The following is a 16,337-nucleotide window of genomic DNA, read 5'->3' as shown; positions in this document are numbered from 1 at the left end:
GACTCACAGTGAACATGGTGCAAATACATAAATAAGAKACCAGAACAGAACCTGGGGTGATTTGGTTTATTCCTTTATTAGATGTTAAGAAACTCCACAATGAAACAAAATAATTTACTCAGGGTGTACATGAAATTAGAACAATACAACCACTTGAGACAGATGGGAGTTGAGGATGAGYGACAAAGGGATGGGAGGGTGTCATCTAGTAGGAATGAAGAGKCTAGGAAAACTCTGGTTTTCAGTGCCGGAAATGCTATGTCCTTCAGACCAATCAAAACTCAATGTTAACCTTCGTCAATGTAGTTTCAAAATGCATAGTCGCTCTCGATGCATTTTCAAAACTCAATATATAAACAGAAAAACAAATRAATGCATTTCCTTCAAACTCCCATGTAGGTGCTGTGACTCGGTCTCTCACACATCTACACACAAAGTAAAAATTWAATTAAAAAAAGAAGTCACTGCTTTACCCTGGCCTGTACTTGTCATATACAAAACCGGTTTTATTTAACTTAGATGGAGTGTGGTGTTGACATGCTGCTCTTATTTGTAAAGACACTCCATAACAGTTCAATCTTTATTTTCTCAGCTCTCCCGTACTGAAAAATAAGTCATGCAAAATAAACGGAGTGACTTTCCTCCACATACACTTGAATGTTTAAAAGTTTGCATGCGCCAAGATTGCATATGACCGAGGACCATGAAAAGGTCCCCCTCACATTGCTTAGGCAATCTCAAAACGGCTCGGTCGGGCTTAGCTCTAAAACTATGTGCTGTACAATTAACTCTGTAGGAAGCTTGGGATTAATAAAAGCCTGTTTATTTTTTTCCTCAAATAAAGTTTCAGTAATAAATTAATGCTTGAATGAAAGTACTGATGCACTGCCACAGAATTAAGTGTTTTCCACCTACTTTGAAAAAAATATTTAGTATTTAAGTATTCCTGAGTGACTGACAACTGTCTAAACAAAATAAAATACAATTGAAAGTAGCCTGACATTTTTCAGAGCAGTCTTTCATTCAAGTTTCAATCGGTTGAACACAAGTTCAGAACAAACACCACAATTATGGGGCAGACTGAGGCCCTGGCATATTGAAATGGATTGTTATCGACTTTGCCATTTCCCAAACCAACTCAAGATACAGCTGTCCATTAAGAGGTCGAAGAATAATAAAACAAAAAAAATTAAGATCAATGACTGTGCTCACAATGGAGACCCTGTGCCCTGTGACAGTGCATTAGAACCCGTGTGCACACATTGTTGGCGGACATTTTGGACTGCACAACGGATGCGTCACAAGAGAACATGGAGGGATGGTAACTGCTTCAATTCCTCGGTTTTCTGAGGACAAAAACAAATATTTTGAAGTGGAAGGATGGAACCAAAATAAACCACTGCAGTGATAAAGATATACACAACGCACATGGAAAACCAAATGCATATCCTCTAAAGATGTGTGTTAACTCAGGATTTAATAGTTAATGCACAGGCGACAGAAACAATCACTCAAACATAGTCGGGCCTCTGATTAAACTTAGTTTGGGCATTGAATTGTGTTATTTTTGGTTAATCACCTTTTCCTTGAATGTTTTATATTACGCTCTTTTAAGTTAAGTAGTGTCTGGGTAGAAATATATTGCCTTTAAAATCCTGCTTCTACTGTAGACCTTACAGTAGGATGAACACAGTGACACTATTATCTGTAATAGACTGTCAATCTGATAACAAGATTGAAATCAAATCACTTTTTATTTCCATTGTTATTACAGGCCAGTTAACTTACTAGTTAAAAGTTCTTAAAAATTAACTCTTCTTTAAAATGAAAACCAAGTCAAAGCGAGGACCATCAAATCACGATTATTTTCTCCAAAAGATAAACCGATTCTTCCACGACAAACTACAGGATCTACATTACACAGCCACAATATCGAAACTGCTACAGAACGGTCAACATATTCATAGCACCAGTTGTTTGGACTATGGAGTTCACAAAAAAAAACGTTCAATTGCTGCAAATCAGTGCCTCTGTAGAAATGGCTATTAATTAAATATTTTTGTAAAGGACCATTACACCCCAAATTGAGCTCAACCATGCTTCTTTTTTTTTTTCTTGCTTTTTGCTTTGAACAGCAGTTTAGTACTTTTAACAGATTTTTGGGGGGGTTGATTTATACCTTACAAAGCATTTCTACTGTGTCTACTACTAAGGTTCTGAAAAACTGACAATCACCCAAAACCATACTCATTTAGAGTAACTTTGCACACTTCTGTGGGGGGGGGGGCTTTGATACAGATTTGAGAGGTAAGATGCACACAGTCTTTCCTTCAGTCAGAAAAGGCACCCATGCTACTCAAAAATCTCCACATTCTTTCTAAATGACAGGGATGAAGAAAGAGAAGCAAATGCAGTGCTTTCATACTACGTTATGAAGKGCGGCATCCCAGTCAGATGAAGGAAATTGCAGCAGTTACACTAGAAAATAAGGAGTGAGACTAGTAGGACAGGAACATGCTCAACCATTCGGAAACCATAACTACCAGTATCCTAGGTCAAAATTTAAAAAATGTGAAAAACCGATGGAGGGAAAAACAAGACTGTCCCTAATATCTAACTGACTTTAATTAAGATGGAATTATGTCTGGAAGAATCAACTAAAACCAAATCTAAAATGCATACGTCTTCAGATATGGCATCACATGAAGACATGTAGAACATATTCAAGTTCTTCCTACTTGCGGCCTTTTTTTGTTGTTGTTGTTGATTACACAAGACTCTAGTAAAATGAAAATCAGCAGTGTTAAGGGTGGGATGTGGAGGGGTTCCTCTGTCCAGATGCCTATCGTTTCTAAGTGGCGAGGTCCCCCCCCATATCTTTGCAAGTAGAGGTGCAGTCAAAGGAGAAGAGGCCATATCTTCCTGACGATGGGCTTCCTCGCCACAGAGTTGGACTTCTCAGATGTTGCTGCTCCCTGCGAGAATAAAGACAGTGGCTGAGAAACATGAGTCGGTAAACAGGGCCTGTGTTCATTTATCCTGAGTTCAAAACAAAACTGAAAACYGTTTGTATTTGATTACTGATTAAATGTGTGTTAACTGGAACCTGTTTCAAGATCGTGTCACTGGCACGTAGGGCAGTATACAGACCAGCATTGGGGAAAGGGAATACCCCCACAGGCTGGGTCAGAATATGTATGATAGGGAGAGACAGAGCCCCCCCCCCCCCCATGCTCTATGGTGTTAGCATTAATTCTAAAGCATTGTTATCCTAAACTCGGTCCTGGGGCCCCCTGGGTGAACCTTCTGGTTTTTGCCCTAGCCCTACACCGTTGAATCAAATATACAAAGCTCAATGAGTTGGTTTGATTCAGTTGTGTGGCACTAGGGCAACATTTTTTACTTGCACCAGGGAAGTACCCTGTTCTAAAGCAATCTAAACAGCTGACACTTATAGGAATGACTATGCTGACTGAATGCTGTAGAGTTGTGACTAAGACCATTAAATATTTGTAATTCAGTTTAAAACTAAGTAGCCTAGGTTGTATATAAACAATATATGACCAATTCAAGACCCATCTGTATGTCAGGGATGAACAAACAAACTTCAAAAAGCTTCCAGCTGTATATTAAACCAATACAGTTGAAGTCATTTTAGCCGTAGGTCAAAGATATATTAAATCTATTTAACTTTGATATTACCTGTACACTGAGGTCCAGGGAAAAGAGGAGAGCAGATTGTGTTCTGCCACCAGCACTCATCTTGCTGGATGTCAGTTAGTCCCTGTCCACTAATATTTAGAGGGAACTATAAATAAAAAAATTAAAAAAGGCATTAGTCTAATGGAGGGAAAACTGTTTCATAGTCAAAATGTAGAGTAACTTCTGACCCAAACAAAGCTCGACATTCCTATAAGATTCTTACCTCYTGCAAATCTTCAACGAAGTCATAGGTTTTCCCATATGTGGGACTCTGATCAGCTGCTGCACATTTACAGGCTTCCTTTTCTCTGCAAGACTCTTCCTCCTGAATCTTGTCGACTGGGACATCCATCTGTCCGCTCGCTGTTTCGCAGTCCAAGCAAGTCTCTTGCTCAGCGATTGGCAGGAGGGTGCTGGAGCCCTCCTGAGAATCCAGTGAGGTCTGGGCACTCTTCTCCATGCCAGACTTCTTTAATCTGGGCAGGAATTTCCCAGATTCCAGTTCTGACTTCCCGTAGCACGGGCCCTCGTTCTCTGCATCCTCCTCAAGCGGTTTGAGATCGGCCTGAGGGTCGTCGGAGACATCCGGCGGGGCCAGGACGGGAACACTCATCTCTTCTTTCTCGGACTCAATCTCCGACTCACTCCCTCCGCCGGGCGACAGCTCCGAGGCTGATATGGGTCGGAAGTGAGTCCTGGGGGAGATGCGGATGGCCCTGTACTGGGTGGTCCGGTTGATGCCGTATAGCCYTGGGTGTAAAGCTTCATTCTCTGAGTCCGAGCACAATATAGACTTGGGCTTGAACCCCGGGCTGAACGAAGCCATGTCCTCAGGCTCGAAGGAGCACTCTACCTGGAGGACTTGAGAGAACGGATTGTTCAGATCAAAGGACGCAAACGGGTAGTCGATCCCCGGCTCCTCACCACGGAAGCCTGCACAGGATCCGAGTAAATCTTCATGGAAGATAAAAGAAAATCCCTTATTCAATCCATCCTCACCTCCTTTAGAAGCCTGGTCACTCTGCCCGAAGGAGACCAGGGGCCTCCAGAGGGGCTTGTGGCTGGAGGCAAAGCAGCTGCCTGTGTTCATGAACAGCTGCCTGTGTTCTGTACCAGCAATGGTTACCACGTCTGAGCCAGAGGACGAGGCAGCAGCAGTGGCACACTGTAGAAGGCTGCCTTTTGCGTCGCCTGGCGGCACCACGGCCCAGTCCTGGTCACTGCTGAACATCTTCAGCTCTCCGTACACTCCTCCCAGGATGAACGACGTGTTATCCTTCTCAGGGTTCACGTCCCAGGGCTTGGACGGCGTCATGTAATCCCCGGAAGCATTAATCTTTGAGAGCTGGTTTTTATCCAGGAGGGCCTGCTCTTCATTCTTGCCTTCTTCCCACAGGTGGTACTCTGAGCGCTGCACTGCCTTCTTCGGAGGCCCTTGGATGGGACCAACTTCCTTTGTCTGCAAGTCGAGACAGSCGCAGCTGCTCGACTCCTGGGAAAACAAGCCCTCGCCTGGGTTCTCTTCTCCAGGTGATAGTACGAGATCCCCATCTCCGATAGCCGTCCAAATGTCCTTTATTATCCCTGAGCTGTAGTTGTCACTCTGTTGGTTTGAGTCATCTGAAAACATGCCAGCGTCATACTGCTTGCTCTCGTCRCGTTCTAACGCTATTCCACAAATGGACTCCAATTTAGATTTCTTTGCGATGGTCGGCTTGGACACTGTGCCTACATTGGCATCCTCGCACTGGTGACCATTGTTTTCTTGTAAAAAGTCCAGGATTTCTTCCTCTAGGTATGTACCAGAGATGGGAGGGATTATACAATTAATCTCTTCATTGCCAATTAGAGCAGACTCCTCTGTTTGAACGTTTATTTGCTCATTGTCTGAACGTGTCTCTTCCGAATGCGACCATGGACTGCAGGTTCGCGTTGAAAGGTTTGAACAGTGTTCAGTTTCATCAAAGGCACTATTTTTGGTCCATATTAACAAACGAGACTGCTTGTTACAATGTGGATCTAGACAGCTACTTGAATCTGTGTTGTTTTCGTGACCAACGGTGAGAAAAGGAAGAGTTGGGCTATCGTACTGCAGCTCAAAAAGAGACAAGCAGGAGGAGTTCAGACCAGGAGCTTCACTGGTGGCTTCTGGGAGATGAGGCTCCTCCAGGTTCCCAGGCAGCGTGCCGATGGTGAATGGAACGCCGTCCAAAGCGGGGGAGAGCTGAACGGGAGAGTCCCCTGCAAAGCTTTCTCCATCTATATCTTCAGAGCTAGACGATGAATAACATGCCCAGACCTGAGCCATGTTTTCCAAATCCTGCATGAAGAACCCATCATCTCCCAAAGCATCCAGACAGCCCACCCTTATTGCACTTTCCCCTTGCAGCTCAAGGCCATCTAACACTAAACAACATTCTGCCTCAAAGTCTCTTTGCTCTTCACTCTTCTGTCGAATCATGCTCAAGATTCGACTCTCTTGTACCAAGTCTGAGGCACTAGGATCCAATATGGATTGATAAATATCGACTTCATAGAAGTGAGTGAATTCGGACAGATACTCATCATCTAACTCTCTACTATCCTCAGGCGGAGGGCAGCTAGASGTCCCATTGAGTTCGGTAGCCTCCTCATCTGCGTCCCCTGGCACTTCTACAAAGTGCCCATCTACAAAGGTGCCCGCTGCCAGATACGCCCTCTGGAAGCTTGTGTTGGCAATGCAGATGCCTTGCATTCTCTCAGACAGCCTTCCAAAGTCAGTGGACAAGGTCGAATCTTCTGGAGAGTCCACCTTGCTCCGGTACTTTGTTTCCAGTTTGCTCCTTCTGCTACTGAACGGTACTAAATACTCTGTGATGGGCTCTGTGTACCACAGGGGCTCCTCCATGTACTCCTTTTTGTTGCTYGCCTCAGCTCCGGACTCCTTTTCTTCCCACCAGCCTGGATCTTTTCGAATTTCCTTCAGCGGTCTTTTCCCCTTTTTGTAGAGCTGTGTTTTCCTCACAGGGCCTCCAGTGGCACTGCTGCTGCTGCCTCCAGCATTCCGCCGCTCCTCTTTGTCGACGGCCTTCAGAGKCAGTTTCACTTGTCCACTGTGGCACCCCCTCTTACTCCTGCTGAACACCTCCTTGGACTTGTGCTTGATCCTGCCCGCCTTGCTGCTGGAAGTCTTGGAGTCGCCCTGGTTCCCGCTGGAGCTCGAGCCAGCCTCACTAGAACCAGAGGACCAGGAGCGAGGGCGATACTTGCCCTCTGACCTGTGCCTCACCTGCTTCTTGCCATGGACGGAGGCTCGGTCCTCTGCTGTTGCGCCACCATGGAATCGTTTCTCTTTCTCCTTCTTGCTGCGTCGCTGCTGGGTTCTCTGGCTGGTTGGGTTGGTGGTAGTGCTGCATGCCTCAGGGGTTTTCTCCTTAGCAGCTTCACCATCACTGTTGCAATCTTTTGGGGAGGAGGTGTCGGTGCTGGTCTGTGGGGCCGCGGAAGACGATGAACCGGAGTAAGCGATGGCTTTAGCCTTGTTCCACACCGTCATGATCTCTTGGAGACAAACAGATTTCTCTGACAAAGGAGGAAAGGCTTCATAATACCTGCAACAATGAGAGAAAACGTTGTCAATTAAGATCAATACATAAAATACAACAAAGCACATAAAATTAATTACCACATATTTTAATAGGCATACAACAAAATCAAATATGAATAGTTGTGCCAGCTGGTCAGGACATTATTATGAWTGCAGTATTATTGCGGTTTTGGGTAAAACATACATTTCAACCTGGTCCTTTGAGGAAGGGGACTCAACTCCTTCAGGAGACTGAGATCCATCAGATTTCTTGAGCTGATTTTCTTCTGTGAAGAGAAAYTTAATATGATGCGGTGTGTCATATTTACTAGTTTGTTATAAAAATGAWAGAAAATGTATAAACCCAAGATGCAAACCTTTCTGTTTGTTCTGGATGTCCTTGAGTTTGGAGCAAAGCTCCTCAACCAGGCTCTCAATCCCAGAGTTCTTTGGGGGGGYAAAGAAAGGAGAACGGTAACATCTAAGAATGAATCTAGCAAAGAATCCATTGAAGAGAATCTAAACAGAATAATCATATGAGCCCCAATAAAACAATTTGCTTCCTTCAGACCATTCATGAAGTGATTGGATGTATCCAACATTATAGAAACGGATGGTTCGAGCCGTGAATACAGGTATGACAAAACATTTATTTTTACTGCTCTAATTAAGTTGGTAACCAGTTTATAATAGCAATAAGGCACCTCGGGGGTTTGTGGTATATTGCCAATATACCACGGCTAAGGGCTGTATCCAGGCACTCTGCGTTGCAGATAAGAATAGCCCTTAACCTGGTATATTGATCATGTTATATCGTGCCTTATTGCKTAAATAACACTTAAGGGTTGGAACAATTTTTTTGAAGGCAACTTTATAACACTGACTAGAGGGTATTAACATGGYCCTGACAAAAGACAAACCAGCTGACTGTAAGAGGCCGGACCTCCTGTACCGTGACTGTTCAATTTAGCTATGAGGGAGAAATGACTAAGCATAGCCAAAACAACCACCTCCTGTCTTTCCATCTAAACACTTACAAAACATCAGGCATCAGCCAACATAAGATCACTCAATCGACCACTTCTTCCTTATATCCACTGGTATCCTACGCTGTCAACAAAGATGAAGTAATTCGTTTTCTGTAAACAAGGCCTGCAACGAGCCGGTCTATTTACAAAGACAGCCATGTCGACAGACCAGTAGGCAATAGGCACCGTCAGAAAAGCAACAGCATTTAGTGAGGACAGAAATAGCCACCACAATATACAGGGTCGAACTAGTCCAAATCTTTTTCACTCACACTCTAACAGAAAGTAACATTCCTTACCATGCCGACCCAAGTCTCTACCCTGGCCYTGTGTTTCTTGCATCATTGTGCTAACGCCGGTCAGCTGACAGGCAACGCACTCTCTGCTTTCTATGCTGCAATCCCGTGCAGTGTGCTGGTTAAAAAAATACATTAAAAAAAAATGGACTGCAGAGTCCAGTACCTAGAGAGCAGCTCACTCAGGCTTGCAGACCCTTCCCCCAACACACCCTCCAGCTCTACCCCAGGCCGTCACGCTCCCTCTCCACTACTGGCTACCTCCGATACTATACTACTGCCAAACCAACCGACCAGTAAAGAAAAACAGCAGCAAATACATTGATTTTGCTTTAAAWATATATATATAWAAAACAGCACAGAAAAAATACAATGCAGGCTTATTAAACTGTGAACGTAGATGTAAGGACACCTCTGCAAGGTCACCCATAATATAATCTCAAAACTGTGTTTTAAAGTGTGAGAGCAAATAGAGTCTTTCACCGTGTCACAATTCTTTCCTCTACTGAAATCAATTCAACCTTTTGCCAGTAAACTCTCATTATATCACACGGACTGTGAAAAATCCAAGAGAGTGATCACAAAATGAGCCTGGTCAATGCCAAGTATCACATGATGATAGTGGCGGTTGTTCAATGGTGTACCCCTCACAGGGAATTTGCTTTATGCAATGACCGTTCACCATGATTTATGCAATTAATATATGCATGACTGAAGTTCAACAGGCAAAGGCGCAAAATTACAGTAATAAATTCCTGACAGACACGGATCATTAAACAATTTACACACATACATGGTTCCTGCTTTCTTCATTGAWTCAACATGTTCAGCTTTGTAGCTTACAGGCTGGTGTATTTAAAAAAAAAAACTAAACTGCTGTACCAACTATCAGTCTATGTTCTGCTCCCGAACACACAAGCTTTAAAGAGCGCATGAGCAATGCTGGGAGAAGACCACATGCGCGCACAAGAATACAGGGTGAAGAACCAATTTGTTGCTACACCGGGGCGGAACAGGCACTTACTTCATCAGACGCTGAACGCAGGCATTGCACMGCGGCTTGTTTCTTTATCTCTTCCAGACTCAGATCGGTCCCTCCTCCTTTCTTCTTACACTTGGCCCATTTCTTCCCAGTTCCCTTCTCCCAGCCCAACAAGATGTCATTCTCCTGCACACATAACATCCACATCCGTTATTTAACCAGACAGCTCGTCTACACAGGAAAGGGAAATATGTTTTAAAATATTGAAAGTGCAAGAAATAAAATAGGTGGATTTAAATCATTAGGTTCGCTTAAGCCACAAAACAAACTGACTCAAATCAATACTAAATAGAGCCTGTTCTTCATTGACTAGGTGTATGTTTAACTAAGTGGGGGAACTAGATACCATCATGTTCGTAACACAAGACATTGCCGCTGCTGGACACCTACCTGATCCTGCAGGTCGTAGTCGTAATTATCGTGCAGGAGCAGGCTGAGGACGTAGCGGGTGTAGATCATGGCATCGATCCCGCACTTCTCCAGCTCCTGGCCCAGCCAGCTCTGCACTGGGCCCAGCGAGTGAAGCAGGGACATCTCTGCGGCAGGCAGGGGGCCCACTGGGGTTAGGGGGCACGAGAAGCTTTCAAGAGGAGCAGGACCGTCCGACTCGTCACTCACTGGACGCATGGAAATCTTTAGGTGTTGGCCATTCTGAGGTGGAGCGGCATTGTGACAGGCAGATATGGAGGGGCGGTGGTGTGGAGAGGGGACAGGGCAGTAGAGCCTATCTGGAAGGCGTGAGGGGGGGGGGGGGGCTACTCCAGCAGGATGCACAGGGAGGAAGCTACATGGAAAGACATGTAGGGTGCTGGGGTTTTTTCTGTGAGCAAATAGGTAACTTCACTCGTCAGGCATGGCTTTAACTGATGAAAGCTATCAGCTGTTCGGCAAAACACTAGACGTGCTTGCGTCTCAGTCAGAGGGGCTCATGCTGGGCTACGGCTTCACCGGCACAACCTGAAAAATAGGAAAAAGACTTGCGTCACATCTCTGTGTTGCATTTAGATGTTACACAAGGTAGGCCTATTCTTTTACACCATGATATACGGAGCGTACAAAACATTAGGAACATAATATTGAGTTGCACCCCTTTTMCCCCCAGAACAGCCTCAATTCGTCTGGGAATGGACGTGGTGTCAAAAGCATACCACAAGGATGCTGGCCCATGCTTCCCAGTTGTGTCGATTTGGCTGYATGTCCTTTGGGTGGTGGACTATWTTTGATACACACGGGGAAACTGTTGAGCATGAAGAACCCCGTTCAAAGCCACCTAAATCTTTTAACAAWCAATGTCTCAATTGTCTCAAGGCTAAAAATCCATCTTTAAACTGTCTCCTCCCCTTCATCTACACTGATTGAAGTGGATTTAACAAGTGACATCAATAAGGGATAACAGTTTTCACCTGGTCAGTCTGTCATGGAAAGAGCAGGGGTTCCTAATGTTTTGCACACTCTGTAAGCCCTAGGCTTAGAAGAATGACAAAGAATACACAGCAATTCCTTTCAACACAACTGATAAAATTTGCATATTATGGCTTGTTGACCTTGTTCAATCTGATTTCAAAGATCTGACCTAGGTGACTTCAGTTGCTTTGAGACCCCATTCATTTAAAAGAATGTTAAGCCAAACAGAAAATAGTATTCATATTTCAAATTTAACGGAATAGATTAGCTCGCTGTGAAAACGTATAGGAATAATGAGGATTATAAACGACATGAGGGTGTGCTGAAGTGAACACCTTGWAATGAACCAAAGCAAATTATTTCTTGGTTACTACGGGCTGCCTCAGCCCCCACCCTGCCCAAGAGTAGATCTACAGCCTGTCTGTCCCCACGGATGGTTTTTAATGGCTGTTGATAGTCCTGGTCTCAGGCACCAGCTTGTTAATAGGCTCCTAAGAGAGCCTGCACTCTTAACCCATGCAGACAGCAACCTAGGGAATGACAAGAACCTAAATGAGTTACATTATGGGCATCCTGTAATGGGTGTGAGCTTTTTAAGCTCCCATATGGCCTCCTACCATCACACTTAAGGGCAGTCAGGTCTACTGAATAATCTGCRGAGTAAACTTAAAGCAAGGAATTTACACCTAGGCTATACTCCTGACCCAAGGGTCAAAATTCTAATGCATCGATTTTAGGCTAGTCAATGTGTAAGCGAATTCCAAGATGTGTGTGAGTAATATGCAAAACATGCACGCTATGCGAGTCATCCTATGTAAGGGCGTCTGCTAGGAACATTGATGTCAAACAGGGTGGTTAAGGTGCGATGTTGTGGAACAGGTCCCACTGTGGAGTGACTCATGCCAGGCTGACTTTAACCCTATGATCAAGGCAATTAATCTTTATTCAACACCAGCCAGAGTTCTGGCCCCAGAGACAGTGATCACCCCCACAACTGTTAAGCATGTAAGACCACAACAGCACCAAGTTAAAGAATGACCTAACACCCTTTGAAATCATAATAAATCCTATACCCCAACAGTATACCGGGAGAAGTGATTTAATTTGTATGGCAGGAAAGCAAACTGGTCAAGCATATTAARCGATATCAAATTATAATCTGCCATGCTATGTTGTATTAGGTCTCTATGTAGTGTTGTCTCTTGTCATGTGTTTTGTCCTATATTTATTTAATTTATTTGTGTTTTTAAACCCAGCCCTCATCCCTGCAGGAGGCCTTTTGGTAGGCCTGTAAATAAGAATTTGTTCTTAACTGACTTGCCTAGTTAAATAAAATGTTCAATATAAATGAATGATCTAAACATTTCAGTAGCCTTGTTATGCAGTCAGGCGCTCAAAAAAGGAAGCCCAGCCGCTGCCAAATGCATCTGTTTCATATGGCAGCATACACACCGGCTCTCACCACTCGTTTTTGTGGCCTGATAGTGGATTAGCCCGGAGAATGACGAAGAGCAAATGGAAGCTGAACCGATATGATAGGTTGGCCTTCTTGTCACTCTAACGGAGGCATGTTATGGGTTACCCGTTATAGGCATCAAAAGGGCAAAAGATAAAGAGCTTTACAGTAGGTGGCCATAGTAGGCATTCCCATGCAAATATTTCATACAGCAACAGAATTGGTAAACTCAGTACAAATAGTTAGCATTCAACACAAACTTAACTARAACAGCAATATAGTTGTCGAAAATATCACACTTACGTTTGCAACATATTGRTATGGCCAACACAGCTGATCAAATCAAATGTGGTCGAACGTCGGGCTTGCACCATATAATATACGTCCCTGTAAATTACAATCTAGCTATTTAGCTAACTAACAAATGTCAGGAGACGCTACGGTGGCTTCAGCAAACTTCCTTGACACTGGCAGCTGCCTGGCAGGCTAGCCAACGAACGGTAGTCATGGATTCTTCTCCATGATAGATAACGTTGGCTAGCTAACTAACCAGCGTTCACGTTAGCCAATGTGAGACAGTCAGTCAATAAGCACAACTACCGCTAGCTAGCGGTGTATGACTTCTCTTTACGAMCTAACCATTTCATATTCGACACTAGCTAACGTTAGATAGCTAACCCTAGCTAGCAGTATCACACACATTCGAATAGCCAGGGTTACGGCAAACAGTCAAAATRCAACTAGTGTTAGTTAACGTTTCGTTTGTAAGTTATTAGCTTGCTAAATTAACGTTTCATTAAAAACGAGCAAATGTTATCATAGCCTGTTTAACAGCAAGTGCCGACCTCACACTGGAATAMCGACAGCTAACAGAAGCTAACGTTAGCTAGCGCAATAAGGTTAACGTTAGCTAGGAGGATAACTACTATTAGCTTAGTCGTCCACATCCGGTAATAAAACACCTATAAATGATTGATCTGCTGCCTAGGATATATACATTGGGGAAACTATGATATTACAAATATTATTGAATGACATTGTCATTATCAGCCTGACGCAGTTCTACCGTTAGCTAGCTAGCAGTAGACGTGTGGGCAGGTGACCGTTGACTGACTGCTACTWATATGGTGGAATTACAGTACCCGGTTTTCCGATCTACGACAAGTATTTTCCCTAAAGTTAAAACGAAACATTCGTAATCCATACAATTTCGGGAATTCGGAGGGGGAAACAAATGAAACTGAGAAGTCCCATCAAATCAGCGCYAACTACAATAACATTCGGACAAAGTTGTTGTGAAACGATAGAGAAGGAGGCTGACCTAACCGGGAGCGGAGACGTTTAAAATTAAAATAAAAACATGCGCCACGAATTCTCACTAACAGGAACGCAAGTTGAAAACCGGTGCATTACGCTTTTTTGTAAACAATATTATTAAAGTACACGGCAAAATATTGTTTTACTTACCTGCCGTTACTTGAAGTGTAGAGGGGGAGCATTTACTTCTCTCCCGCTGCCGTTCCGAGCTCGAGCTCCGGAATCCTCTGCAGAAGCATCACATATCATGGACGCCGAGCGGCAAACGCGACGCACGACTGCGCTGTTTTCAAAAGAGAGCAATAGTAATGGCGTCTTTTTGTAGGCACTAACTCTGCCATGGATCGTTGTACAAAGCCTATCGGGAAATGTATTTAGTTTTTGCAGGGGGGTTGGATAAATGTCGAAAATAAGGTGTGGCTTAGAAGATCATCTTCGTCAGCTAGTCACTTTTTGTGAATTCTGAGACATTTATGTAATCACATAAAGCACTTATGTAAGCGCATAAAGGCTTCATAATTCATAAAGGTCATGTTAACTGACTGATATTATCTCATAGAACAAAATGTATAAAATCTCTTAAACCTGTGTTAATAACCTCGGACCTTATTTTTGGCGTGTATCCCAAAACTCAATTATTTCCCCATAGGAATGGCTGAACAAACCAGAGGTAACCAATTTCCGGTTTTTATGACTACAGGCTGGCGAGCTGAAGATTTTCACAAATGAACCAAGATTTTTTATTTTATTTGTATTAACTAGGCAACCAGTTAAGAACACATTCTTATTTGCAATAATGGCCTACCCCGGCCAAACCTTAACGGCGCTGGGCCAATTGTGCGCTGCCCTATGGGACTCCCAATCACAMCCAGTTGTGATACAGCTTGGAATCGAACAGGGTCGGTAGTGAAGCCTRTAGCAGTGCCTTAGACCGCTGTGCCACTCGGGAGCCCATCATTTGTTTTATTGTGTTATTGACTGTACGTTTGTTTATTCCATGTGTAACTCTGTGTTGTTGTMTGTYTCGCACTGCTTTGCTTTATCTTGGCCAGGTCGCAGTTGTAAATGAGAACTTGTTCTCAACTGGCCTACCTGGTTAAATAAAGGTGAAATAAAAATAACAATCAAGGTGGGCAGAGCCAAGCACGAGTTAGTGAGATCCTATTGGCGCGTTTTAGCATTTATTTTCACATTTCCGTTAGGGAACGCCTACGAGTGTGGATTAACTAAATTCGCCCTTGCACTCCTTCTAAACAAAGCAATTTTTAGAAACTTTGTCAAAGGGCAAAGTCTACAAAACGTAGTCCACTCTGTTTTTTTCTCTCTTCAGATTCTAGTTTTGTTTACAGAAAACTGTATGGATATCAAATATTTCATCAATGAGAAAATTAGCAGAATATCGGCCAACGTCCATTTCTCTCCATCTTCTCCCACTGCCGGGAGAAGCAGGAAGCTTTGGCTTCCTCTCATTACCATATTTGGTATTGAATAGAAACGCCAAACGGATGCTTCACATTTATATATCCGGTGAAATATCTGGCTCGTTGTTCTAGCTGRGGGCGAGTTCTGTCACTCGTCTCCAGGCAACAAGGCGAATCTCTACCCTCCTACTACTATTAGGATTTATTCATCCGCTCACGATTGCATCAGATGGCCAAATAGTCTCTCAAAATGTGAGGTTAAATTCTTATAAACCAGAAATAAGCCAATATCAAACAGGACAAATCCAATCCACTGCTTTTGTTTGTATTTGAAAAAGTTTGTTTTGATTAAGATGGTATTCTAACCAGTCTAATCGGTTATGGGTCCAACTTAATTGCTTTAACATTTAAAGTAGGTGTGCTTAATAGTTTGTAGTAGCCTATTTCTCTGTAAACCAGACATGCTGAAAACAAAGTCATTATGTTGCAAATTTCATTCTCATATTCGTTTTTTTTAATTTATTTTTGGCATTTTATATTAAAACTTGGCCAAAATGTTCATCCATATCCTGCTGTCTCCACCCATAAATGTATGGGTTCCGCTCATTTTTTAGTATAAAATGAGATTCTCATTCTGAATCATATTCAACATTATGACTAATTTATTGCTTCAACTGTGACTAGAGTACTTTCTCCAACCCAGTAATAAAGCTAAGCTTATAGTCAAATGGACATATACTGCCTATACTCCAGAGATTCTGCACATCTGTTACTGTTCTGCTGGGGGGTGGAGGATTAGGCAGCTGGCAGGTGTAAGACATGGCATACCCCTCCCCAACACACACACACACACTATCCACTGTTTCATGCTTGGGTAGCTGGATCCATTCTGTCTCACACTTCATCTGCTCTCTGACACCCAGGGTCGTGATCTTTGGGAATGAGGTGATGACAGGCCTGTTATCCCACAGGTCACTGCCTCATACTGCTACACCTGCTGTGTTAGAGGGTTAACTCACACTGCCAACCTGCTGTGTTAGAGGGTTAACTCACACTGCCAACCTGCTGTGTTAGAGGGTAACTCACACTGCCAACCTGCTGTGTTA

The 16,337-nt window shown here is 43.5% G+C and overlaps 1 protein-coding gene across 3 annotated transcripts; it reads right to left on the bottom strand.

Annotated features, from left to right (window-relative positions):
• Nucleotides 1-57: 57 nt before the first annotated feature.
• On the bottom strand, nucleotides 58-14,113 carry LOC112070922 (uncharacterized protein KIAA0232). Of its 3 annotated transcripts, none has more exons than XM_024138374.2 (8): nucleotides 13,961-14,113; nucleotides 10,024-10,590; nucleotides 9,616-9,759; nucleotides 7,645-7,714; nucleotides 7,473-7,554; nucleotides 3,926-7,292; nucleotides 3,703-3,808; nucleotides 58-2,975 (listed from the first exon to the last, which is right to left on the bottom strand). In XM_024138374.2, the coding sequence occupies exons 2-8, from the start codon at nucleotides 10,258-10,260 to the stop codon at nucleotides 2,959-2,961; spliced, it is 4,023 nt and encodes a 1,340-aa protein (XP_023994142.1). In that variant the 5' UTR covers nucleotides 10,261-10,590; nucleotides 13,961-14,113; the 3' UTR covers nucleotides 58-2,958. The 3 variants fall into 3 exon arrangements, with proteins under 3 accessions (XP_023994142.1, XP_023994143.1, XP_023994144.1); XM_024138375.2 differs by lacking the exon at nucleotides 13,961-14,113 and adding an exon at nucleotides 12,797-13,060; XM_024138376.2 differs by lacking the exons at nucleotides 9,616-9,759; nucleotides 10,024-10,590; nucleotides 13,961-14,113 and adding an exon at nucleotides 8,595-8,794.
• Nucleotides 14,114-16,337: the final 2,224 nt, after the last annotated feature.

The sequence above is a fragment of the Salvelinus sp. IW2-2015 genome, unplaced genomic scaffold (assembly GCF_002910315.2).
Source record: "Salvelinus sp. IW2-2015 unplaced genomic scaffold, ASM291031v2 Un_scaffold1460, whole genome shotgun sequence".
NCBI classification, from domain to species: domain Eukaryota; kingdom Metazoa; phylum Chordata; class Actinopteri; order Salmoniformes; family Salmonidae; genus Salvelinus; species Salvelinus sp. IW2-2015.
Note: the sequence above shows the minus strand (reverse complement) of the source record. Positions and strands in the feature narration are given on the sequence as shown.